Here is a 27,836-nt window from a genome sequence, read left to right on the forward strand (position 1 = left end):
TAGAGGTTAATTACATTTTTATTATTGAATTATATTGTAAAGTCTACATCTACAATTTAATCAGGAAGAAATGCTTTGCATTTACATCAAGGACACATTTATTCTAGTGGAATAAAACAAACACAGACAAAAGACCAAGTACACATTAAAAGAAAAAAAAAAACAAAAAAACTACATGTTTTACCTGGTCCTTCTTTTACTATTTTGGACCATACCTTTCTATTAGAAAAACTGATCTTACATACATATAAGTTCAATTTATTTTCCCATATTTTTAAACATTAAATGCAGCTTCTCACAATTTCTAATCAAAAAGAAAAGACTGAAAACTATAGAGGAAGCAAAGTTTAGAAACAAGGAAGAAGTAGACTGCTATTACTGTACTGCAGAAAAGAGTAAAATGTGCCCCCTCTGTGGCTCATCTCAAAGAAACACTTTTACTCAGAGAGGCAAGCATTTCTGATCTAGGAGTAAGTTTCCCACTCCCCCATGGGACCAGACCTACAAAAGTTTCTGATCAATTGCAAAGTAAGTGAAAAAAGTCTACAAAATATTTCAAAGCTAAACATCAGAATACAGCTAATGAAATCAAAATTGTGTGCTGGTCTAAATATACATATTAAGCTTTTTGCTTTTTAAAAAGTATCTTTTTATTTCAGATGATATTTAAAATAACTTATATTTTTAGTGTGCTTTATGGTCAATGACTGTAAAGTTGAAATTCAAATGAATAAGTTTAAATTTGTTTTACTTGATTCTACTAAAATTTCAATTACCTACTACTTCACTTAACCAAGTTATACATGAGGTAAGTTTTAGCTAAAAAATAAGATAAATCAACCACAAAGATAAGTTAACCATTTCAAGAGTACAAAAATCATAATGCCCACTCCATATTCAGAGTTTATAAATTTATGTATTAACTACTTTGTATCTAAGAAAAGTTTACTATGTAATTTTAAAGTAAACACTTTTTGTACTTTTAAATCAAATTCTGTTGGAAAATGTAGGGAAAAAAAAACCAACCTGGCAAATTTTGTTTTTGGTAACAGAAGACAATGCAAAAATGAATCCAAATGGAACCTCAGACCAGTGTTTAAAGTTTCTAACTTCTAAACAGACACACACTTATTTATCTAAAAAATATTTTGGTAGCAAATTGGATTGACAGAATAAATGTTTTGCTGTAAATAAAAAGTACAAGTTTCCAATTACAGCCTTATAGCTAGCTAAACAGTTTCTAAAAACATGTACAGCCAGCTAACAATTCTCTAAAACATGTATATGCTGCACTAAAGATCCCTGCTAAAATATCAACAGCATTTAAATGGGTCTTACTGAAGCAGGACATTCATGATACTAGAAATCTTTTAAAAAGTGAGTACAATAGGACTACAATAATATTACTATTAATAAAAGTTACAGAAGAGATTATTGCTGTATGTTCCTCCATAAACACATCAAACCTGTGGCAGTTACAAAAAGTACAACCCAAGTTACCTTTTTCTTACCAAATTTCACATTTCACATATCTCTAAAGTTTTTATACAGCAGAGAATAATTCTTAAAATCTTTTCTGTAAGAATTCAAAGTATTTAATGTGTAGCTTCACATTATACTACCATGTTTTGCCCTTCTTGTTTTCCAAATACACAAAAACAATATACATTTTTCTCAAAAGTGAAATAAGATGTCCACATTAAAAAAATAAAGCCTACAAAAAAGTTCCAGAGCTAAAAAAGATTATTCATATGGCACGAAGTGATCTCCTACTAGTCCAAAGTCCAAAACATTTAAATGAAGTCCATTTATATATCCTTTTTGCTTTTCAATGGAATACTACATTTATTGAGGTGAAATCACATTATTTTTAGTTCTCGAGTCAACAAGTGTACACAAATGTTTATACAGTTATTAGAAAAAATAGGAGATCAAACTGAGTGTGCCAAAAGAGATATCATTCAGATGGATTTTTCAGAGTCATTAGAAAAAAATTGAGTGAACGGATTTCCTTGGTTGGTTTCCATAGCTTGATAGACCAAAAACAAAAAAATGGCCACAACAACAAACAGCAAAATTTTTATCCACGTGGGAATAGAGCGTCCCTTTTTTGTCTTTTCTGACTTGACATCTGCCAAGGGAACATACTTAGGAATATATTTAGATGAAAAAGATTCCTCCATCCTGAAATCACTGAGTTCTAATGGCCGGCCTGCAGCCCCTTTGATTGGTCTGCGGCAACTAGCACTGTTGGGAGTGAAAGCAGAAGAAAAAAATAAATTTAGATAAAAGTCATGATTTTGATATATAATATAAAATATAAAATGTCATTACCACTCTTAATTTCAAACACATTCCTTGAGATAATAGTAGAAAATTGTCACATGTAAATAGCCTATTTAAAATCTCTATGCATTTTTCATTTAAAATGTTGGATGCTCATTCTATTAGAAAATAATATTCAGAACACTGATAAATATTCACTAAACTTGTCTTCTTTTCAGGGCCAGTATATTTAGGAGGTAGAAGGAAAAAAATAAGGTAGTTTGGTTGTGATTCTTTCAGTCAGGAAACAATTCAGCTCTTATCTAAACAGTCTTTTCGATTAGAAAAGGGAAACCTTCAGGGAAAACAAGTATTTCCTTCTTACTATGTTTTTGTTTAGAGAAAAGAATTCGATGGTAAGCAAATTATTTATTATACTTCAGTTTATCAAAGTTAACTTTGAATCTGACTCAACTTTTAAGAATATGAACTAGTGACTTAGAAGAATTAAACTGCTCTCAAAAGAACAGTTTAATTCTGAGAACACAGGTACAATAACCGTGTGAAGAATTAAAAATTAAAATTCCTATATATGCATATTAAATAATCATGTTATACATCCTAAATATATACAACTTTTATGTGTCAATTACACCTTAATAAAAGTGAGAATAAGTAAATAAGTAAAAACACACTAGCAGAATACACTAATTCTTGTTTTAATGTATCTGAATACCTAATTCCTGTTGGTGTAGATGCTTCAAAGGGAAACATTTCCTTAAGAATATCCCTTTCTATTCTTCTTTCCTCTGTTTTTTCTCCCACCTAATGAGAAACAAACAACCACAAGTTAACATTTAGTATAAATGTGTAATTAAAACATAATTTATTTGTTTTATTTTTATTTTTTTTTTAAAAAAAGCTTTCAGAGAACAGAGTGCATTCAAGTCTGCCCCAGCTTTTACCACTGCCCTTCCTGAATTAATTACCTAAGTACCCATATACTTCCAAAGCTCTCTTCAAATTTCTTCAATATGGAGATATGTTAATGTGGTAATGGGGGATTGCCACACATTCAAGCAAGTTAAAAAAAAAAAAAAAAGAACCCGCAAAACTAAAATTCAGCACAGCTAATATGGCAGCATTAAGTTCCCCCACTGGATTTTCCCATGCTTTTCATTAATACTAAGAGTACACTGTTTCTTCTGTTGAGAATTTTGTGATAAAATAAATGATGAAATGTGGAAGATATCAAATTAACATGGATCTTTTAACACATTTTAGTGTATCTTTTAACTACAGAGTCAATTCAATCTTCCTAACTTAAAAAAACCATAAAATGATTTTTTAAACAACCTGATTGTTTTGCTGTTTATTGTTATGCCCAGATCAAAACCACCTCTGGTGAAAATTCATTAAATGTATCATGCAGTTAGTACTTTAGAGCTTAATTATACAGGAGTTAATCAATTCAAGCATCTACAAAGTCCCATTAAAGTCCCATTATTTGACCTTTCGGTGAAAGACAGTATAGCCTTCCCAACAGCCCAGCAACACTTTCAACCCACATCAATAACAAAGAGAACATATTAGAAGCAGCACATAAATGGATACTCCCTTGGGAAGTGGAACTTAAGAGGCACACAGTAGCAAGCAGATAGCATTAGCATATCATACTCTACTACTTTCGACTGTCACTAATAAAAGTCTGTCTTTAAAATTATACACACACACACACACACCCCACCCAGTTAAGAAAGCTCTGCTCCCTCCCACTGAAAAAAACAAATATAAAAAGTTTCCTCTTTAAAAGATCAATGATAGCATCGATCTAAATTTTATGCATTTACTTCAGCTCTTGTCAATGGTTTCTTTGGTGTTCTTCTGGGTATGTCTGAGAATTCAGTGATTGGCAGAATAGGAGCTGCATGCTTGAAATTTCCAGTCACCCTATTGACAACCTGCCAAGATTCAAATTATTCAGACTCAGAATTATCCAAACATAGCAAAGACATGTAAAAAGAAAAAAAGATACTCTATTTCTGTAATATTTGAAAACTTCCCTTAATAAAAATTTAGGCAAAAGAACCTAGAAATGAACATATTCAGTACTTCTCCTGTGAAGCCTTAGCACTCTAAATATTTTAGCAAAAAAGTTTCCTTACAATACTTAGAGGTAGGATTCTTGTACAAATTTGTATATATATATATAACTTGGCTATACTGAAAAATTCTAAAATTCAGAATTGTATGGGGAAAACGAGTTTAAAATATAATTGTTTAAAACACAAGTTTGAGATTTGCCAAAATTTACCACCTCCCCAATTCTAATTAAAGGGTAATTTACAAAGAACACCACTTGTATAGTTTATGAAACATATTTACTAAGGTTTCGTTGCTTGAAGCCATTATAGTTTCAGCTATGGGAGTACTCTCTGAAATTATTGCACCATCTATACGAAAATGTTCTGAAGTTTCCACCTGTTAGTTTGAAAACAAAACATAAACAATAAATATAAAATAATCACTAAAACCCTACCAATCTGAAAACCCAATTCTAAGCAATAAGCCTTGCATCACCCTTTTCCTTGGAGTTCTTCTTGACCCTCTTGTGGATTCCCTAGTTAATGCCTGCAGAGGTCCGCCTTTTGAAGATCCACTTGTCCATTCAGTCTCAGTTACTCCAGCTTGAGAATAGCTCTATTCAAGCATCGACACATTAAAAAAGTCATATTCTAATATCAAACACCTTAATGATGGCCATTAGCTAGCACACTGAGAAGTCATGAAAAATCTCCAAATGCTAGCATTTACAAACAATGCCATGCCCTCAAAGTATTTCTAAATGTATTGACTGAACCAATATGTAGGCATCGGAAAACACTTAAACTATGGTAAAATACACAGGAGCTCACAAATTGTAATAAAAGCAAGAAGAAAAAAAGCACATAATTTATCACCAGCTCCTTCTGTGACTTGCTGTTTGCTATTTGACTCTCGTATCACAACTGCATCTCTTTGGCTTTCTAAACAAAAAGCAGGCTGATCATGACTTATAAGAAAGTCATTTATTATAACAAGGCAGTTTCCTTTAAAAACAAAATAAAATTTTGTAATTGTTAGCACAAATTAAATGTTATCTTTTTCAAGTAGTTAGGATTATTTAAATAGCTTCAGTTTAAATTATAATCTACACACAGCTATCTGAACTTAAAAGTTCCCAGGTGTCAAACTTTTTCTTAGAAACAGATATTAATATTGAGCAAAAAACCTGGTGGTCACCTCTTTCACAAACTGGCAAGCCTATAACGTCAATGCCAAACCCAATGCTTACCCACTCCTCACTACAGAAAGATACCAATAGTGATGGGTCACTGGTATCTTCTAGTCTCAGATTTCTATCTCCCTGAAAAGGCAACTTATTTTTCCTCATTTAAAAAATAATTCAGTAGTCCTTACATAATAGTTTGAAAACCACTAGACTAGTACTTCTCAAACCACAATATGCGTATCAATCACCTGGAGCTTTTGTTAAAGTGCAGATTATGATTCAGCAGCTCTGGGGTAGGGCCTGAGATTCTGCATTCCAAGAAGCAAGTTATTCAACTTTGAAGCTACTATTACCAGATAAATTAACCAGAGAACATCCATCAGTGATTAGTATTATACTAGAGTGTGCTTATATTGTCACTTCTGCTTTCAAGCTAATAATTTATCTAAATAACTGTTGTTTTTATATTCAAGTGAGTGCCTATTAATTTTAAAGACAGATGTATTTTACTCTTATCCTGGGACAAGAGCGCTTATCCAGTAAGAATGTTTATTTCACTGGAAACATTACTACAAGAATCCCACAAGGTACAAACATAGTCTCATAACTAATTTCATATCTAACTATATTTGGGATTAACATTATAAGAGTTTCTCTTTAACTCGCAATTGGAAACTCTGGGTTCCTTTTCCTGCTATCAGTTAGGAAATATTTGCTGAATGCAAATTTAAGGTCAGTCAAATCTGTTAAGTTACATACAAATATGATAAATGCTCATTAATAGTTAAATTCCTGATTATTTGAATAGAAAGGAACAATAGTTTTAACCTGAGGTTCTCAATCCTGGCAGCACAATCCTGGCAGCACTGGGGTGCTTCTGAGAAGTATCAAATGCCCCCAACCCTACCTTGGTCCAATTAAGTCAGAATCTCTTCTAGAAGGGCCTTGGGCATAGTTAATTTTTACAACTCCTGAGGGGATTCTAATGTGCAGCCAGCGTTGAGAACACATGGTTTAAGATATTGTAACTGAACTGTGATGCATCTCAAAGTCAAGTATTTTCTTATAATTACTTTCAATTCTGCTTCCTCTTTCATAGTCAATTGTTGCTCAGTGCCAGTAAATTAGAAGCAGTATTTTAAAAATATTCTGGTTTGACAGTCTATCTGGTATTATCAGTGTATACTAAGTATTTTAAAACTCTTCGAAGAATTAAAAACTTCATTTCTTTTTTTAAAAAAGATTTTATTTGAGAGAGAGAAAGTGCGCGGGCGTGCTTGCCCAAGTGGGGGGGAGGGGCAGAGGGAGAGGTAGATGCAGACTCCCCGCTGAGGAAGACCCTGGTATCATGACCTGAGCTGAAGACAGACACCCAACCGACTGAGCCACCCAGGTGCCCCTAAAGCACTACATCTTTTTTTTTTTTTTAAGATTTTATTTGAGAGAACGACAACAAGAGATAGAGCACAAGTAAGGGGAGTGGCAGAGGGAGAGGAAGGGGGGAAAGCAGGCTCCCCACTAAGCAGGGAGCCCAATGAGGGGCTTGATCCCAGGACCCTGGGATCATGACCTGGGCTGAAGGCAGATGCTTAACCGCCTGAGCCACCTATGCACCCCTATATTTCTTAAAAGGGCTAATAAAACTGATAAAATATAAAGACCAGATATTTTATCTTTGTCCATGAAGGTGGGGGTGAGGGGAAATATCGCTCTTCCTTATCTACCAAATTCCAGGATTTTCCATGTTATATTTTGAACTGAAATAATCTCATCAAAAATTTTACCAACATCTACTGAAACTATTATAGTTAATAAAAAAAAACCACATGTTTACATTTCTATTAGTCATTGTTGACATTAAGGTCAAGTTCCATTTAAAGATTCTTTTATTTTTTTCTATGGAAGGAAACACAAGAAACACACTGGTTGCCTGTGAGAACAGCTGGGAAGGGGCGGGAAAGAAAGTTTTCACTATAAATCATTTATACTTCCTTTTGTCCAGGTTTATTAAATTCTTTGGTTGAGGACTGTCAACTAGTTTTATTAGTTCTTTCACTATTATTATCTAATTCAGAATTAATCACCTTCACAGAAAATTGACAACTCTTCACACACCAGAAAAGATATTCTGTAGTTTTTCTACCAGAGTCCACTATAAACAAGTGAAAATTACTGATTGAAAAGAAATTCATTGCTATGTAAAATTAGTAGTTAATGTGATTGCTATATACTCTGTCCAAATACTAATTGCAGCGTCATCCACTTTCAACAAAGATGTTCTGCAACAACTCCTCTTAATTTATCAGGAAGCCAACAGGAGAAAGAAACAGAAACCTTCTCACATTGCCTTTCAATAAGCTATCAGGCAAAAAAGACAGTAGGCAGTCGAGGCACAAGAGAATGCAGGAGCTGGGCTATTAAAGGAGGCTATAGATCTCTCAGTAAAAACACAAGCTCTAAACAAAAAGTTTACATAAAACTAAGTTATAAAAGGAAATAGTATAATTAAAAGCCACTTTACTCCGAAGAACTATCAATTTAGTAATCTGGTTAACTCATACTAACTTTTTCAAAACAGTGTCTCATACATTGCTGGTGGGAATGCAAAATGCTTCAGCTCTTATGCAGGGGATTTGATAACATCTAGCAAAATTACCCAGTAATTTCAATTCTAGATTTCCCCAAGATAAATCGGCTAAAATATGAAATGATACATGTAAAAGGCTGTTCATCAGCTCATCTTTGCATTACCTAAACAGTATAACTAAAAATAATCCAAATATCCACCAAAGGAAAGTGGCTGAATAAAATACAGTATATCCATAAAATGCAATGACATTCAGTGGTACAGAGCAATGAGGAAGATGGCTATACTGTATTCTGATACAGAGTGACCTCCATGTTTAGATTACCAGAAACGCAGAAATGTGCAAGTTCACTGCCTTGTATGTAAGGAGGGGAGCAAAAATAAGTGTATAAATCTATGTATTTACTTACTGTTTTCAAAAAGAAAATATTAACCCAAACTTAATAGAAAGTTACCTATAAATGGAAGGAACAAAGATAAAAGCCAGATTTCAGACTCCATCTTATTTTGCCTAAACAAAACTATATACATATTCTCAATAATTAAAAAATAGTTCAGAAAGAAAAAAAATTCATTCAAGTAATTTTATGCACAGTATTCTGATTTTATGCTCAAAAGACAAGAAAAACTGCAAAAAACTCCCCAAACTGCCATTTAGCAGCATTATGATCAGGAGTACTGTCATTATTTAGAAACATCTATATAGTGATAACTACATGTCACATTTTAAGAACCAAGATACTCAGCATAAAAGAGATAGATATAGGTAGAACACCCAGAAGTTAGAATAGTTTGCATTCATAATTTTGATGAACTCATGATTTATTTTCTCTTTCTAAAAAATAAGTACTCCGAGCTCTACCTAGTAAAAAGGCCTAGAAGCAATGACAACCCAGCAGAAATGAACAACCTAACACCCCAAATATTTTCAATGGAAAGGATTAGGGTTCTATAGAAAAATGGCTGATTTGGTAAAAGGCAGGCAATATACATGAGCCTGGGACATCTTACTGTGGCAGAAAACAAGAAACTATCAAAGACAAACAGGGTCAATAAAATGACACAGGAACCCAATGGCTAAAGATGGCACAATTTGAACAAGGAAAAAGAATGATGAGTGTAACTGATCATAAATGAAATGTATAAAAACCATTACTAGTTAAAAAAAATTTTATTGATCACCTTTCAAAACGACTAGGCTTTAATTTGAAAGCTGGCAAATTATGCTGGCTCTCCTGTGTGAGTTTTATTTGAAGATAACTATGCAGATCATGAGGGAAAAGTTATTTAAAAAGAATTCCGGTTATAGATGTAATGGAGTAAGAGAATGAGAAAAATCACTACCTTACAACCACAAACAAAATAGTGGATCTAGGCAATAATCATAAATGGCAGTCGTAACCATTAAATGAAAAGGGTGATGTGGAATTAGCATCATTTGCCTCCTGAGATGCAATATGAAAACCAGAACACCATTTATGAAGTATTCGTGTCAAAGAAACTGAACCTGAATCTAACCAATCCTCTAAATCTATGCTGTTCAATATGGTAACTATTAGCCACATGTGGCTATTTAAATTTAACATTAAAATTTTAGTTTCTCTACCACACAAACCACATTCCAAGTATTCAATAGCCACATGTGGCTAATGGCTACCACAATGGACAGGAGATATAAAAAACATTTCCATCATCACAGAAAGGTCTACTACCCAGTTCTACTACAGGTCTAACTCCAGTCTACAGAAAGCACAGAGTTACAGAATAAGATTAAATGACACTTGAGGAAGCAATGTGCCAAATCCAGAGTTTGGGAAATTCTGGAGAGCACTGACCTGGCTTCTTCACCAAATTAATGGAGGGGAAACTTACAGTGGAGATAGCTATAGGCTTATGAGATAAAAACAAAACAAAAAAATACCAAACGGTATGTGTAGCTTGTTTGGATCCTGATTTGAGTAATTTCATCATAAAAGAGGTATTTCTGAAACTGGAGAAATTTAAACAGATTAGACATGAAAGAATTATTAATTTTATTAGGTGTGATAGTCGCACTGTTATTATGTATGTATATATGAAATAGCTCCTATCTTTTAGAGATATATACTGAAATACTGACACTTTAATGTGTGAAATGATGTCAGAGATTCGCTTTAAAATATTCCAGCAAAAAGCAAAATAACAAAACCAAAAGGAATTTAAAAAGCTGGAGGGTAGAGGTGAAGATGAAACAAAACTAGTAAAATGTTTAAAACTTGTGAGGCTCTGTGACTAAAGGGTCATTAAACTCTTCCCTCCGATTTTCTTGATGTTTTAAATTTTGTATAAGGCCATCGTCATCTCCTAAATCTACTATTTACCCTGTCCCTCAGTTTGGATTCCCCAACTCAATTAAACCATCTTTATTTAATACCATCCTTCATCCTGGCTCTTAACCCATTATCTGACCAGTCCAGCATTCCTGATGGCACTATACCATCCTGCAGTCATACTGTAGACTAAAATTCTCTCTACTTGTCTATTTCATTGTCCTTCACCAGATTTTCCTAGTTTCTCTTGCTCTATTATTTCCTTATTCTTCAGCATGACCCTGTAGTTCTCCCCTAGTAATAGAGATAAAAGGGCAATAATATCTTTATTCCAGTATTTGGTTCTATATTAAACAAAATCTTTCACTGAGTGCTCTATACATTCTCCATAATCACCAAGTTTATTTCTAACAAATAATTCTGAAATTCAACTTATCAAGTACATCAAACCAAGGCAGACATGGCTTAAGAAATCAAGAACTTCTCTGAGGATGTGTGACTTTAAAATGACAAAGAGAAGATGGAAAAGATAAATAACCAAGTAGACAAATCTTTCCAGCTAGACAAAATAAGGGTAAGGAAAATGACTCCAGGGATAGCTATCTTGTAAAGGTCAGCCAAATCAATGCTAGATTAGTCAATAATTTGTTCTCTGTAAATTAGTTCATTTATACCTGTGCTTATTAGTTCTCCCTTAGTTTCCTACATTTTCCTTTTGAAAAATTGTATACTGCCTCATCCACAATGAAAAAGATAAATTTTCACCTCAGGTAAGTAAAGTGTGGTCTTAGGAACAGACTAGCTTCGGAGTTGAGGGAAAAGTCACAGAAGACAAGCAAAAGTAAAAGCAAAGTTAGAAATCTAGACAAAGTTAATAAGTATAAAATCCTTCCCGTCCTTTAAAAAAAATTATGCTTAGGTAGGCATTTATTTCCATCTTTAAAAATATTTCCCTTAAAAGGCAGTATGACTGACTTTGAACCATGCTCTGCACAGAATCAAACACAAATGAGACATTTATTAAACACTTGCTTTTGCAGTAAGCACAGGCTACACTACTGACAAAAAACATGAAGTTTAGATTTCTAATGCCATTTAATGAACAATGGAATGAACACTTCATTGAGTACACTGGAATTTAACCAAAGGCTAGGACACAAGCAAATTAGTGTTGTCAGATTACTTACACCTGAACACAGTGATCATAAAACTAAAGATACCTGATTGTGTTCAACTCTTCTTTGCTTGAGTGTTACTGGAGTCTTTGCTCTGCCCTTTAGTGGTTCTCTCTTCTCAAGCTTGAGCTCTATTTTAGAGTCTGGAAATAACATTGGAGAAACATTACTCTCTGAAATACATAATAAACTATAATGTCATCCTAACATTACTCTGGAATTGGTTTTAGGCACATTCTTATGTAAAACAAGTTTGCCTATTGGTTATTACCTCAACAGACCATGACTGTTCAACTGCAATTTCTGTCTTTAAAAACTTTACTTTCCCATTCTTATTTTATTCCATTTTTGTTTATCTCCCCAACTCCTTCATCTGATCACTGCTTCTTCCTATTTATTCTTTCCTTTTTCTGGAACTAATAGCCTAAAACATAAAGTGAATTCAAACTGCCCATGGAGGCTTTTCACAAAAAACTACTTGGATGTGGGGAAAGGATATTAAAACACGTAGTTGTTAATATTCTTTTGTCCATACAGTGCATTACTACTATATAAACAAAGGTAGTCATTAAAATTTGAAATATGGAAGAAAGCTATAATGAATTTTAAGACTGAAAACACCTGTATGGTATCAAGCCTCTAATAACAAGTAAGTGCAGTGATGTTACTACTTTAGTACAATTTAAAAGTCCTCACTTCTGGAAAAAAATAAATAAATAAATAAAATAAAAGTTCTCACTTCTGTTTTAATGTGATTATAAAAAAACCTGGGTACAACTGAGGAGTTAAGGAAGAATCCTGTTCACAGAAAGTAACACTCACAGGTCACTTCTCGAGTTCCTCCTCTCCATAATAAAAATAACATTTCTTTAAAGAGAAGCTAGTTCATACATATTAATTAGCATATCACCATGATGCCAAACAACTCAAATATATCTTTTTATAGTCTTCAATATTCCATTCTCCTGGTCTTGATTTTTATCACCATTTGAAGAGCCAGTTTTTTTAAATCTCTACACCCAACATGGGGCTTGAACTCATGACCCCAAGAGTCACATGCTCTACTGTCAGCCAGGCAGGTATCCCTGAAGAGCTAGATTTTTAAAGACTTATAAAAGTTTTAGTTAACTCCCACATTTTGTGGCCATTAACCATAGGATAGCAAAATTAATGTCTGTTGTGACTACTAAAACTTGTTTATTACCATAAATTTAAGTTAGATTACCTTCCTACCAGAGATAGAAATGGAGTCAATTCTTAAAAAGCTTAGTTTTTCATGAACTTGATGCACTGGTGCTAAAAAGTAGTCAGGACAGTTAGGTTTTGCTAACTATCTAGTCTAGTACTAGTCAGTCCAGAGTGTACTTGCAATTTTCCCCCAAACAGTGATTTTTACCATGTTAATTCAAATAGTTCAATTTTACTTAGGATTAAAGTTATCAACCCCACCCCCACCTCCCCAAATGTCTATTAATGGATGGATATTGATATATTTACATATTAAGGGACAACCCTTAGCATTATAAACCTTATGTTTTATTAACTCAAAATCTAAGAATGAGAAATCACAAAGTAAAGAACCCAGTAGTAATTGAGCAGAAATTGATTAAACGGAGTATCTGGTTATAGATTAATTCCTCTCAAATTTAAATTCCAACAGCTAAAAACCTGGTCTTTAATAGAAGAAAAACCACACAACGATAAATAGAATATTTTCAACTATACCATTGGAATCTCAAGCAAGTTTCACTGAAGAAATGGAAAAGGGATGTTCATGCACAAATACCTAACTTGTTGCAACTCCAAGAATAAAACACACATACAACAGGTTTCTGGAGACCACACAAAACTGTTCAAATTACAACTTTATTGAATTTGCAGAAGCATTCTACAGTAATACATTTTTAAAAAGTCACATAGCACTTAGTAGGTACATGTATACATGTACATTCCAGAAGACAAATAACAAATAAAATTACTCCCAGGAAGCTGCAAAGATGGACATGTATACTAAGAATATAATAATGGCCTGGAGGACCAAAGGGACTGTATTTTGCTGATACTTAATACTATTGTTTTCCATAAAAATACAAAGAAATTTGATTATTAAATGCCTCTACAGTTAGACTCATCTTACAATCACAGAAATGAAAACACAGAATAATATACTGCTTTATACAAAGGAATATAGTATGATTTCTTATGAATTTTTAAAAAACTAATAAATTTGCTTTTTAGAATTTAGGTTAAACCTAATCATCCATGAAGCACAACATAACTTCAAAGTATTAAAAAAAAAAAAAAAGCCCCACTTTTCCAGTGTCTAGTTCATCTGACAAACTACAGTGATAATGAGAATGTGCTATTCCAGAATTATATGGTTTAAAGAAGTATTTTGTAAGGTGTGGTCCATGAACTGTTTGCTACCAGTCCTTGAAGAAATTAGACACTTGTATCAGAATGTAAACTGGCACATTGTTTTATCAATAAAATTTTCCACAAAAATAAACACCATCATTGATCTAAAAAGTGTCTCTAGATCCAAATTCTGGTGCATACTTATCCATGGATCAGTAACTGTCTGTAGACTGGCACTTTGAATTTCATTGACCTAGAATATTACGAAGGAATACAGAAGTAAAAAACAAACAAAAGAATAAAAGAAAAAAAAATGTAGACAAGTTCCAGAAAGTGAAAAGATATTTAGTAATACTTAAATCAGTGAAGACTCCACTTACATTCTAGTTATTAGCATTTTCTTAGTTTTGGAGAATTGTAAAATCTTAATAGGAGAGAACGAACTATATGAGGCAAAAATGTGACCTAGAAATCTTTAAATTGTATCAGGCTTTTTCTATCTGTGCAACTGAAAAAATAAAAAAAGGTAGTTCTATGTAAGCAAATACTTTCATATTGTAATTTGATAGGTAGAAGCTTGACTTTGAAAATAGTCCAACCTGGAGACTAAGTAAAAAGATCTTCAAAGAAAATTTTGGTATAAAAGCACTTGAAATTCTTAGGGAAGCTGCTAAGTTCCCCATATCAAAGATCAAATAGGTATCTTTATTCTTAACTTTATTAGCGTTTATTTCCACGCTTTTTAGTTACTTTGTATACTTCTCCTCCAAATAATGTTCCACCTTTAAAGGGAGTAACCACCAGCTTATTCTTTGAAGCTGGATTAATTTTACAATCCTTCAGCCAGAGATAGCGGCGACCTAAAGTGGAAGATCCCATGCTATGCGCAGCCATCTTTACTTCATCAAATGCAGCTTCACAAAGAAATGAGGCTGCATCGTACGTTTTGCTCAGAATCCCAAGTGCCTGGTGCATATGACTAGGATCTGAGCTAAGAATTTGTGCAGCCTGACTAATGTCCGCCTGCAGAGCCCTAACTACAAAGGCAGTATGAGTTGCAATCTGCAATGATGATGCTGCAGCTTCGTATGTTCTACAAAGTACTAAGTCTAACTGTTTATCACAGGACTCCGTGGAAGCTGCCTGAATACCTACTGGTGGAGTGGCTTCAGAAATAAACTCCAGTATTTCATCATCTACTTTTGGAACTGATAATATCTGCGTTGCCTCTCTGGAGGAAAGTGGATACTTGTATGCCAATGAAGGCAGTTGCCTGTCAATTTGCTGCCACTCCTCTTCAATTAACTTTAAAATAGATTCATGGAAGGGAAAAGATAGTTCTGGGACATCTATTTTCTCATGTTGTGATGGGCTAGACATTTCTATGCCTAAGGTAGTGAGTGAGTGAGAGACAACAGTTTTGGCAAAAGATGACATCGGTTCAGATCCAGGTGTATTTTGAAATGTCACAAAGGAACCTGAATCCTTTTCCTCTACTGACTTTTCACTGAGCCTAGGGAATTTTCGTGGAGGAGACAGGGATTCAGTGTCTTGATAATCAGATCGATCAATTCTCTTCCATCTGTTTTCTACATCCAGTGGGGGTGTAGAGTTTGAAGTCCCAGGCAAACTACCTACCCCACCCTGGACCAACAAAGAATTGACATAATCTCTGATTGCCTGAGCAAGTGGTGGAGAAATTACTTGTGATCTCTCAGACTCTTCTAGTGCTTTCCTTTCACTGGAGAGAACTGACTGATCTGAAACATGGGACCTCTCAGTACACAATGGTTGAATTCCACTTTTCTCTCCACGATAAATATTTTCTACTATATCTTTATAGCAAGTAGTGGTGGTTTCTTTAATCAGTGAAGGAGAAGCTGCAGCAGAGACCAACATGGCAGCGAGTTCATGCTGAGAAGATGCCGAAGAACTTTTCTCTACACATCTATCATGGCTAGACTTGGAGGAAGTAAACAAATTCCCTCCAGAGGCTAACTTCTGCAACTGTTCCCTGCCAGGCAAGGTTGTGGCAATAAGAGGTTCCCTAGGTGGGTCTCCCTTAGAAGTATGAACTTTCTTAGCTGCCTGTAGTTCAGTCCTGCCCAAAGGAGGACGGGTGGAGATTTCAGGAAAAGAAATACCCTGAAAAAATCCACCAGAGGGAGTAGTTGGAAGTTCAGAAAAAGGAACAAAATCCCTAGTGGACTTCACTTTCTTGTGTTCTTTCTTCTTTCCTGTAGAGGCAAAAGAGGCAGGAAGTTTAAGCATTACTTGTGTTTAAGTTGATTTTATTCTTTGCCTCCTTGCTAACATAGTGCTGTTGAAGGAAAAGACTATATTTCATATTCTGAACAACCAATTCGACACACTGTGCCCTGGCAGGCAGTGCTTATGAAGATATAATCAATTTGGGTCAAATTAAATAATCATGAAACTGACAAACAAGTCATATGAATTAAAACTTTATAAATATCAAGTTGTTCTTATTATAGAAAGGTCATTAATTTCATGTACTAGTTTCAAAAACTACTTAAATATTATGGTCAAATTTTCTTAAAATAGTCTACTAAAAATATGTCAAAATATTTGCTTCACAGCTGCCTTGAAATCACATTACCTAGCAAAAACTATAAATTTAAATAGCAATAGAAAACAGAGAATATATGCCATATTATAAATACTACCACTACATATTAATTATAATAAACTGGACACATGTAATCTATCAGTAGGATAAGGTCTCAAAAGGATAACAGAATAAGGAAAAGCAAGTGATAAGATTTGGCATGATATTTATACAGTTTTTTTAAAGTTCAAAATAATGTTATGTTTTAGATGCATATGAAAAAGTATTTAGAGGCGCCTGGGTGGCTCAGTCAGTTAAGTGTCCGACTCTTTATCTCAGCTTAGGTGTTGGATCTCAGGGTCATGAATTCAAGCCCACAAAAAAAAAAAAAAAGTATTTAAAAAGGATTGGAAAGATCAGCACCAAATTAATGATGCTGGTTGCTTCTGTGTTAATAATACGTGGAAAGGGTAAGTGGGGAAACTTCATGTTTATTTTTAATACTTTATTCTTTTAGAAAAATGAAATTTGAAGCAAAAAAGATAAAGGTACCTGGCGATTTTAGGTGACAAAAAAAATCAGACATTTGTACATTTCTGTTTCTTAGAATTCTCAAGAAAAGGTATTTAAATCAAATTACTTGGATTACTGATGATATGAACAAAAATTACATATAACTTGATAATACTTAAAATTTTATCTTCTTCATGGTTACTGTATCTTATGAGTCTGAAAAAAAATTACATATATTTGACTAACATCATTTAAAATTTTACCTTCTTCGTTGTCACTGTATCTGTCAGAGTCATTACTTCCATTCTGTCTTGTATTTTCTGCTGATGAAGAAATTGTTGGCAGAGGAGTAGATGATCTTGACTCTGTTCCCTGTTCCCTCAGTTTCAACAGTTTTTTCTCATACAGCTTCCTGGTTGTTCCTGTATTAAGGCAGAACTTGCTTTAGCATTTGTATTGTCTTATTTAAGATCCTGCTCATTGTCTTTAGCAACATTAAAATGTTACTCTTTCCTCTTCTACATTTAAGTGCTTTAAAAACTATATAAAAGATTCTTTTCTAAAACAGGTGTTTTTCTGAGATTTAAATACATGATTACAACAATGTTTCTTTTAGTAACGTGGAATACATAGATTGATATAAATCTTACTACAGATCAGCTACTAAAGAGCCATGTATGACCAAGTATTTTTGACTGAAAAGTCTTGGACTTTGTATATTTTTTCCTAGTACTATGTAATAGTATTTCCCTTGTAGAAAAAATCATTTTTATAAACAGACTGTATTCCTCTGAATACTATGATTAAAACCCCACAACTCTCAGAGTTTAATATGCCTAAAAAGAGCCACTCAGTTATGGGAAAAGGAAAGTCATATAAATCATTTTTTCAGTTGATTTTCATATAACATTGTATAAATTTTGGGGGCACCTGGGTGGCTCAGTGGGTTAGATGTCTGCCTCTGGCTTGGGTCATGATCCTGGGGTTGAGCCCCACATCAGGCTCCCTGCTCAGTGGAGAGCCTGCTTCTCCCTCTCCCTGTAATACCCGGTCGTGCTCTCTCTCAAATAAATAAATACAATCTTAAAAAAGAAAATCTGTATAAATTTAAGGTGTTAAATCACATTTAGATAAAACTACTTTGTGATTAAAATGACCTTTTATGGAAAATGTGTGCCACAAGCAGAAATTACATACCAATTAGATAACAAAGTAAAATGGATTATAAACACATTTTTAACACATTTCAGCATGAATGACAATTTAAAGCCAAAAGTAGCTTTTATTTTCGGGGTGGCTGGGTGGCTCAGCTGGTTAAGTATCTGCCTTCGGCTCAGGTCATGATCCCAGGGTCCTGGGATTGAGCCCCATATCGGCGGGAGGCCTGCTTCTTCCTCTCCCACTCCCCCTGCTTGTGTTCCCTCTGTCACTCGCTCTCTCTGTGTCAAACAAATAAATAAATTCTTAAAAAAAAAAACAAAACCAAGGGGCGCCTGGGTGGCTCAGTCGTTAAGCGTCTGCCTTCGGCTCGGGTCATGATCCCAGGGTCCTGGGATCGAGCCCCACGTCTGGCTCCCTGCTCCCCGGGAAGCCTGCTTCTCCCTCTCCCACTCCCCCTGCTTGTGTTCCCTCTCTCTCTGTCTCTCTCTGTCAAATAAATAAATAAAATCTTTAAAAAAAAAAAACAAAACCCAAAAAAACCCACCAAAAATAGCTTTTATTTTCTATTTTAGACTAGCTGTATATCTCCCTGGTTTCTATAAGATGAATAAAATGATAATAAATATACATTTTTTAGAAACAACACATCTCAAAATGTTATATAAATAGTTGTAAGATGAACAGCTAGGGAGGGGGAAATGGAAGATGTTGCTCAAAGGGTACAAAATTTCTGTAAGATGAATAAGTTCTAGAAATCTAACATATATAATGGCCTATAGTTAATATACTTGAAATCTGCAAAAGTAGACCTTAAGTGCTCTCTCATCACACATTCATACACAAAATAAAACTGTGAAGTGATGGATATATTAATTGGCTTGATCACGGTGATCACATCACAATATATAATACAAAAATATCAAGTTATACACACTAAATATATATAACTTGTCAATTATACCTCAAAAAAGCTGGGAAAAAATGAACTGCTGGTATGCTAACATGTAACTTGATATATATTGATATATAATATACATTTTTACAGCATCTCCCTTTTGGAATTTTAAATGAAAAATTAAAAAGGGTATCAAATGTGTGTTGGTAATTATATTCATAGGCTTATTACCAGCTATTTGGAAGTAGTGTGCTAAATAAAATGAAAGACAACATTCTAAATTTTTGTTTGCAACTTCACCTATAGGAAAAAAAAAAATCCCAAATCTCCAGTGTTCAAATTTTTTAAAATTTTATTTTATTTAAATTCAATCAATTAACATATAGTGTATTATTAGTTTCAGAGGTAGAGTTAACAGTGATTCATCAGTTGTGTTAACACCCAGTGCTCATTATATTACGTGCCCTCCTTAATGCCCCTCACCCAGTTACCCCATTCCCCCCACGCCCCTGTCTTCCAGCAACCCTCAGTTTGTTTCCTATGGTTAAGCCTCTTATGATTTGCCCAGTGTTCAAAATTTTACATAACTTAGAAGACCAAAACAGACGTTTCTCATCTTGAGGTTACTTGTCAAGACCCTCCAAAATTAAGGCAAAAATCACCGACAGTAACCAAATGATGGAAATCCAGTGTATTTAGTACCAAGTTTTCTTCTTTTAGTTTATTAAGGGATCATTCTTGATTTCCAATCAAAACAAGACTTTAAAAACGGTACTGTTACTGATAACTGAAAATGGGTACTGTGCTATGAACTGATTAACTTGAGTTATATTAATAAGTCTGTCACCAATTTACTGACTTGAATGAATTTGGCCAACTATGCCACCTCAGATTTTCCTCAATTGTCATGTAAGATCCCTATGTCTCACCAGGTAGTTGTGACATGAGCACCATATGAAACAATTTCAACAACAGAGATAATCTTGGAGATTATCTAAATTCATTTCTCTCATTTTCCTCATTTATAGTTAAGGAAACTGTGTCCGGGTCATATAAATAATTAATGATACACTGTTCCTTAGAACCCAAACTCTAACTGCTAGACAAGACAAGAAAACAATGTGGGGCACTCACAGAAAAGGAAATTTTACCAACTTACCCACAATAGGACCAGGATTCACTCCGTATTTCACAAGCTGATCCAGAAGATCTTCATTAGTGAGCTCTGTTACATCTAGATCATCTTTATCTTCTAGTCTGGGTTTATCAGTTTTCTTTGTGGCTTTCTGTTAACAAAGTCCAGTTATTATTTCCAGTTAAAAAATGTTGACCTACTATATAACACTGTATACAATAAACATGCAAACTCACCCTCCGTTGATTTATAGCTTTATTAGGCCTTAGCAATTTAATTAAAAGCAACTCATTATTTGAAGATATTATAACAAGTAACTCATATTTTAAAGATATTACCATTAAAATGGTCAGTTTTGGCTAGCCTATCTAAAGAAGAGGTGATGGCATAAAAAATTCAAGAGTAAACAGAGGGGGATTAAACATTTTCACCCGGACATTCAGAAATACGATTTACTACTGACCTCTTTTAAAAATCCTTAAAAGTTTATTCTATGAAAGTTTAAGACTATACCATAAAGACATTAGTTATATTTAAAAATGACTTCCTTAAACAAGCATATCAGAATTTAAGAAGCCCAAATGAATACAGTGACTTTAGTGGCCAGTTTTTGACCCATGAAAGAAGTCAAACTTTATGGCTATCACCTCTTGACACAGCTTTGTCACCACACTTAGTTCTATGTGGCCATTTTCTTAGGAAAAGTGAAAGAACATGGAACAAGCTTTGAGAGAAATTTCAAAGGAATTTTTTAAAAAATAACTTAAGCAATGGCAGTATTTACTTGAAAAACTATCTAAACTATATGAACTTCCAAGGCTAAGCAAGAGAAGAGAGCAGAAGTATGGGTACTTTCTAGGGATGTGGCAGATAGCCTTACAAAATGCCTCTGTAACCCCAGAAAGCATCAGAGAACTGAACAAAAAAATGGCTGTTTAAATAATGGCCACAAATATCAAAGTCAATTTAGGCCCAAATTACTATTTAAGGCAAGTGAGTCAACACTGAATCCTAGAAATATCTTATGCAAAATGGTGAAAACCATAATTGTATGGACTGCTTACTTTCAATGATTCTGGGGGGGGGGGGGGGGGGGAAGAAATATCAGACATGATTTGGCCGTGTGTTAGAATTTCTATTTTTTAGCCAAATAAAAATTTGAAATATTTTATATAAAGCAAGATTATGAGAAATTGTTTTTTAAGATTTTATTTATTTATTTATTTGAGACAGAGAGAATGAGAGAGAGAGCACATGAGAGAAGGGAGAGTCAGAGGCGAGACTTGATCCAGGGACTCCAGGATCATGACCTGAGCCGAAGGCAGTCGCTTAACCAACTGAGCCACCCAGGCGCCCGAGAAATTGTTTTTTAAAGATAACTGCTAATAAGAACAATGACATCAATTCAAGAGAAATCTTTAATATAACTAAAAAATGGAAATGGAAGTTAGTGAGGGTACTTTCAGAAGGCTTTAATACACATATTGCACTGAAAAAGGATCAGGCTCAAATCTTTAAGCAACTTACACAGTAATGTCAAAATAGTTACCAAGAGTCTAAGAGTTCTATATAGCATAGCCTTGAATTCTTTAGAGAAAAAACTTCTTTTTTCATCAAATAGACCAAATCCTGTGTTAATGACCTAATTGAATTTTCCAAAAGGCTGGGAAGAAAAACTCCCCTGTGTAACATAAATACTTTAAATAAAAGAAAATCAATCAAGTACAGATTACTGTACTTACAGATTACTAGATAATCCCTCCCACCCTAAGAATTTTCAAATCTTATTATCAAGAAAACATCCAATTTTAATTTCTTACAACAGCCTGAGGTTTTCAAGAAATCTCTTTCTTTGGCACTCACCACATTCCACCTATTTGTAAACATACTTTTTCTTTTCCAGATGGTGAATTCCTTGAGCAACCGTCCCTAAGTCTGGTTATCAGAACTTCAAAACTTTTGGAAAAGTTAACCCCTATTTTAAAAAGTCTTACCCCAGTCTGAGTCCTAATCTTGGGCCTGAGAATCTGTATTTTAACGTGTATCTCAGGTGTTTTGGATGCAGCATTTAAGATAGTAGCAGAAAGAAGAGGCACTGTCATATTCATATTGTATCCCAAGCATCTAAAATTAAAAAAAGACTGCCTGACACAAGAGTAGGTATCTGACAGATGTTTTGTTGAGTGAATGAATGAAAGTGCCATCTAGGGAGGAAGAAATAAGTCATTAATTTTTAAAAACCCATTTCTTATTAAGAAATAACAAAAGGCTTGGGGTGCCTGGGTGGCTCAGTGGGTTAAGCGTCTGTCTGACTCTTGATTTCGGCTCAGGTCATGATCTCAAGGGTTATGGGATGGAGCCAAGCATCAGCTCCATATTCAGTAGATTGTCTGCTTCAGATGCTCTCCCTCTGCCCATCCCCGCTCTCTCTCTCAAATAAATAAATAATAATATTAAAAAAAGAAATAACAAAGGCTTATCAAATCAAAGAGGAACCCAATAGTCTTATATTTTCTTAAAACTTAATGAAAGATTACAGCTGTACAGAGAAATTTAAGAGGTCAATAAACTAGCTTAAGTCAAATAAAGCAGAAATTCATAACAAGTTACCTGATTTTTATCTTTAATTTGCAGGGAGAAAAGTTCCAGAAATGTAATGCTATTTTTATGAAATATTAAATTTAACAGGAATACAAACTGTAATTATCAAGCCAGCAGTTTCAATCAGGAAGAAGGAACCATTACTTGTACTGATTTCTGCATCCAGAGTTTCATTCCTCTGAGTAAATCAAAGGATCTTAGTTTCATTCGGTCAAAAAATACCAGGTACCTACTACGTGCCAGGCACTGTTCGCTCTCCAGTTTCTTCCCAACTACCAGATGATCTCTAATGTCTTTTTCAACTTTAAAATCCAACAGTTCTTTGATAATATCACCTAAGCTACTATTATTTATTTTATTACTTTTTAAAACTTTAAGTAGGTTCCACGACCAACGACCAACGTAGGGCTTAAACACAACCCTGAGATTTGAGTTGCATGCTCTACTGACTGAGCCAGGCAGGTGCCCCAGCTACTCTTATTTTTAAATTTCCACCACTAGTAGCAAGATGAAGTACAACAATAATTAATATAAAATAGATTCTACTGAGCACTTAGTATATATCAAGTTGTGTTCTGGATAACTTCCTACATGTATTAACCTAACAGAATCCTAAAAATCCTATGAGAGAGATACTAACAACCCTATTTTAGGAGAGGAAACTGAAGACCAAAGTTGCACAGCTAACTCCAGTAATACAGTAACATTTGAACAGACTTTATGCCTGTATCACTTTCAAAACTTACCTCATCCAATTCTGAAAAAAATATTATGGTAACATTGTATTGCTCTGGAGCTAAATAAACAACAACAAAAAAAATTCAGAAATCACATGTTGTAATAGGTATCAACTGCTGAGCACTAGACACCTTAACAAATGCAACCTTTAATAATCCTCAATTAAGTAGTTACTAGATTATTCTTATTTTCCAGATGAAAACTGAGCATCTGACAGACAATGTTCATTGTTCAAAGTCATCCGAATAAACGAATAAGCGGCAGGCTTGGAATTTTAATCCCTACTGTAGAACACTCTGACTCAAAAGTCTCTACACTTAACACCTTACTGTAGAGTATGGCAGTCAATTTATGATTTAATTAACTCACCATCGCTAACACACTTTTTACTGTTCTGTTCCATGTCTTTAAATATTTGCTGTTAAAAATTCATGATCCACTAGATCAGACCATTCAAGAATGGTATGCTCCATGGATTCCAAATAGCTATACCTGCGCTTTGTACCTTGGAATGATTAGGCAGATTGCCAACTTTGTGATTGTTTATTTTTGTGTCAACAATCTAGGTAATTTCAACACCTAAAACACTGGTGTTATCAAGATGCATTAAATAAAAGCTTAGAAACAAGAAAACTGAAAACCAAAACCAAATTTTGAACATGCAAGTATTTTTGTCATATCACACCAAAAGAATCTAAGAGACCGTGGCCATGGCTAAATGGAAAGTTTCTCCTTTAATTAAAAATACTCCTCATAGGGCGCCTGGGTGGCTCAGTTGGTTAGGCAACTGCCTTCGGCTCAGGTCATGATCCTGGAGTCCCGGGATCGAGTCCCGCATCGGGCTCCCTGCTCAGTGAGGAGCCTGCTTCTCCCTCTGATCCTCCCCCTCTCATGTACTCTCTCTAATTCTCGCTCTCTCAAATAAATAAATAAATCTTTAAAAAAAAAAAATACTCCTCATAAACTCATGTTTAAATAGAAGGTATATGCTCTGTCCTTGGCCAATCCACAGTAATGTTTGTTTTAAAATGCTAAAAACATACCACTTAAAAAAATCTGCCTTATCTACAACTCTCAAACATAATTTGACTTTCTGCTAGATTATATTCTTTAAGAAATGTGACATTATTTTACATATGGTGCTAACAATGGCCACAATATAAAATACTGTACACATAAGAGTAATGTGCCATGGAGAATAATTTTATCAATTATTATAAATGCCCTAAGGCTCTTTTCCTGTAAATTCAAGATTATTTTTCCTATGCCTGACAAAGTCTATCATATTCCTAAATTCAATTATAAGTCACTTTTACTTAATGTGCTTTAAAACAGAAAATGATGCTACCGTGCCCAACTACCACTATTAATTTTTTCAAATTGTTGACACCATTGAGCCTGGCATTTGAGTTTTAAAAATTCAAGGCAGGTAAGACTTGAATCTATGGCTATCAAATAGTTTTTCTTAATATGATTAAAACATTAAATGAGATATAAAGGGCTTAACATGCCACTGGACATTGTAGATTCTCTTAAAATATTAATTCCTTTCACCCAAACTTATTTGCATGGTGCTGACCAACTTTGATAACATGGGAAATTTGATATGAAATATGTAATAAACACAATCAATTAACATACAAAAAAATCCAACAAATTATATAATTATGGTATTGGACAGGGTCTGCAGAAATCAATCTCCAGTAGTTACCAGCACTTGGTAGAATTCAAAAATGTTGGATAACTGAACTGAAATTTTTACACCTCCAAGAACACAGAGTAGATTCTGACATACTTTTTTTAAATTGAAGTATAGTTAACATACAATGTTATATTAGTTGGGACATAGTCTTTAAAAAATTTCCTGAAGGAAAAACATCAAAACCAAGGTGGAGGTTTCTGTTGAAAACGAATCATAAAAATAAGTAAGAATGACCAATCCTATTATAAACACAACCAAGTAGTTCCATGGCTCAAGAATAATACATTTACACAGAAGACAATATAGGGTTCTACAGAAGACTCTCTTATTTTTTAAGTGTGCTGATTTAAATGGAAAAGATTTCATTCCCACCAAAAATCTTTACTAAAATAGTTTATTTTTTCCATAGGGGTTGGGAAAAAGCAGATAACGGATGCTTTACTTTCTCTTTAAGAAATCTCTTAAACTTCTCTTTATTATGGAGAAGTAAATTGGCTTTCTTCAAATCCACAAAGACATCAGAAGCAATAAAGTGCAGTTGGTATTTAACACACAAATATTTGACACTCCTATTTGCCAAGCACTGACTTAAGACATTAAGATTCTGAATTTCTCTAAAGCTCAGGCTAAGATTTTCAGTTAAATCTACATTACATCTTTCTTTCATTTCCACCTGGTAGTCTAGAAAAACACATCAGACAGATTTCTTAAAAACTGACAACACAACTTTGAAAGACGCAGTACTTTTGAGTTACCAAAACTCAACAACTCTAAACTCCATAAAGTCTTACAAAGCAACGTATATTGCACCCAATCACTAGTTTTAACTACAGTCTGTCCTGATTTGAAATCTGAGTAGGCAGTTCACGCCAACAAAACAGCATATAAAAACCCACAGAACAAAAACTATTCTCAAACAGAATACGCATCTGGTAGAACCAATCTGAGATTTAACTAGGATTAGATATTCCAAATTGCAATCATTGATACGTCAGAATGTCAAGAAATGAGTTCCGAACTCTTTCCTTTTCTTATGCAAAATTTACCAAAAAGGAAAAAAAAAAACCCAAAAACCCAAGCCCTCAGTAACTACAATTTCCAAACATTTGAGCGTATAGGGTAACCGCTTAAAGATGTTATTTTTAAGGGCTCACTTTAAATTAGAACACTGCCCCGCCAAAAGATGGCCTGTTGCTGGAAAACTTAAACAAGAAAAACAAACGGTTCAAAAAGCCCTCCATATGCAAAACCATAAAAAGGCGGGAACTTCTTTATTTCAAATTTTGGCTAGAAATTAGTATGACACAAATTGCCCTCCAGGGAGCGCTCTGAGGCTCGATTACTAGTCATTTCAGTTAATAAAGCGGGAAAACGCTCAAACGTAACCTACTGCAGTTTCAGGCTGACCCTCCTCAAAAGGCTTTCCGAATCGGGCACGGAGGTCGCCGTCGAAATACCCACTCCCGACGGTCAAGGGACACCGAGCTATCCGCGAGCCACAGAAGAGCAAACGCCAACTTCACACCTTCCAGACACACAACCGCTAGTCCGCGGCCCCAACTTCGCGACTCTCCCCTCCAGCGGCCTCCCTTTCCAGAGCCTGCAAGCCCGCGGCGAAGGAGCCCAACCCTGCGTCCGCAGACCCACAGGCCGGCCTCCCGGTCCCGCGCGGGGGCAGCCCCGCTGCCGAGGAGGCCCGAGGGGGCGCCACGGAGGAAGGGCTGCGAGCGCGCGCGGGGCGGGGGAGTAGGGGCGACAACCGCCAACCGCCCGCCTTTGTGGTCCCGGCCGGGCGTCCTTACCCTGCCGACTGCGGCCCGGCTGCGGCCCGAGACGGCGGCCCCGGAGCCGAGGACCGGGGTGGGCTCGCGCTCCTCGTCGCTGGAGAAGTCCGGGGGCCCCTTGCTGTTGGCGCCGGCGGCAAGCGGCGGCCGGTTGCGCGCCGTGAGGTGCTGCAGGTAGAGCTGCACGTATACGTCTTTGCGCTGCTCCCCGATCGGGAGCGTCACATTGTTGGCGACCAACTCACTCTTCAACTTCTCCTTCGTCAGGACCGAGGGGTCTTCCAGGAACTCCGGCATCTCCGCGGCGAATCCCCTTCCCCGCAGACCTCACACCCGCAGCTCACGCCGGCGCGCTCGCTCTTTGCCCGGGGCGGGGGGGGGGGGGAACCGCGCTGCCGCCTTCGAGCCTCACGGCTCCCGCCCGGGAGGAATGCCGCGGAGCAAAGCAAAAACTCGCACACACAAAGCAAAGCAAAAGCCGGACACAAAAGCCCTCCAAGCACAAGTGCAGACCAAGTGCGGCCAAAATAGGAGCCTCCGCCAACCCCAGCCCACACACTACACAAGCAAGGCGAGAACAGCCTGTTTCGCCCATGCCCCAAGAACGCGCGCCGCCATTGGTCCGCGGTGGGAGGAAGCCGGGCGGTGATTGGTAGGAGCCCTCGCGCGGGTTCCATTAGCCGCTGCACCGTGCGAGAGGTTGTAGAAACGCAGTTTAAAAGCCGCTCGGGCGGGATCCTGGGCGACTGGTCCGTTTCTGTTTCCCTTTTCTC

The 27,836-nt window shown here is 35.5% G+C and overlaps 1 protein-coding gene across 4 annotated transcripts; it reads right to left on the minus strand.

Moving 5' to 3' along the window:
* On the minus strand, nucleotides 1-27,640 carry TMPO (thymopoietin). Of its 4 annotated transcripts, XM_045872799.3 has the most exons (9): nucleotides 27,082-27,640; nucleotides 20,263-20,389; nucleotides 17,311-17,469; nucleotides 11,653-11,750; nucleotides 4,846-4,965; nucleotides 4,651-4,746; nucleotides 4,116-4,226; nucleotides 3,002-3,090; nucleotides 1-2,247 (listed from the first exon to the last, which is right to left on the minus strand). In XM_045872799.3, the coding sequence occupies exons 1-9, from the start codon at nucleotides 27,358-27,360 to the stop codon at nucleotides 1,962-1,964; spliced, it is 1,365 nt and encodes a 454-aa protein (XP_045728755.1). In that variant the 5' UTR covers nucleotides 27,361-27,640; the 3' UTR covers nucleotides 1-1,961. The 4 variants fall into 4 exon arrangements, with proteins under 4 accessions (XP_045728755.1, XP_045728756.1, XP_045728757.1 ...); XM_045872800.3 differs by lacking the exons at nucleotides 4,651-4,746; nucleotides 4,846-4,965; XM_045872801.3 differs by lacking the exons at nucleotides 4,116-4,226; nucleotides 4,651-4,746; nucleotides 4,846-4,965 and having other exon boundaries at nucleotides 27,082-27,622.
* Between the last annotated feature and the right edge of the window lie 196 nt (nucleotides 27,641-27,836).

This window comes from Mirounga angustirostris, unplaced genomic scaffold, assembly GCF_029215605.1.
Source record: "Mirounga angustirostris isolate CCGP_5_RB_7025 unplaced genomic scaffold, mMirAng1.0.hap1 SCAF_5, whole genome shotgun sequence".
NCBI lineage: Eukaryota > Metazoa > Chordata > Mammalia > Carnivora > Phocidae > Mirounga > Mirounga angustirostris.

Coding starts and splice junctions, on each gene's coding strand:
- TMPO (XM_045872798.3), bottom strand. CDS start 27,360: ATGCCGGAGTTCCTGGAAGACCCCTCGGTCCTGACGAAGGAGAAGTTG. Junction 17,470..20,262: donor GAATCCTGGTCCTATTGTGG/GTAAGTTGGTAA, acceptor GCCTTAATACAG/GAACAACCAGGAAGCTGTAT. Junction 16,203..17,310: donor ATACAGTGACAACGAAGAAG/GTAAAATTTTAA, acceptor TTGCCTCTACAG/GAAAGAAGAAAGAACACAAG.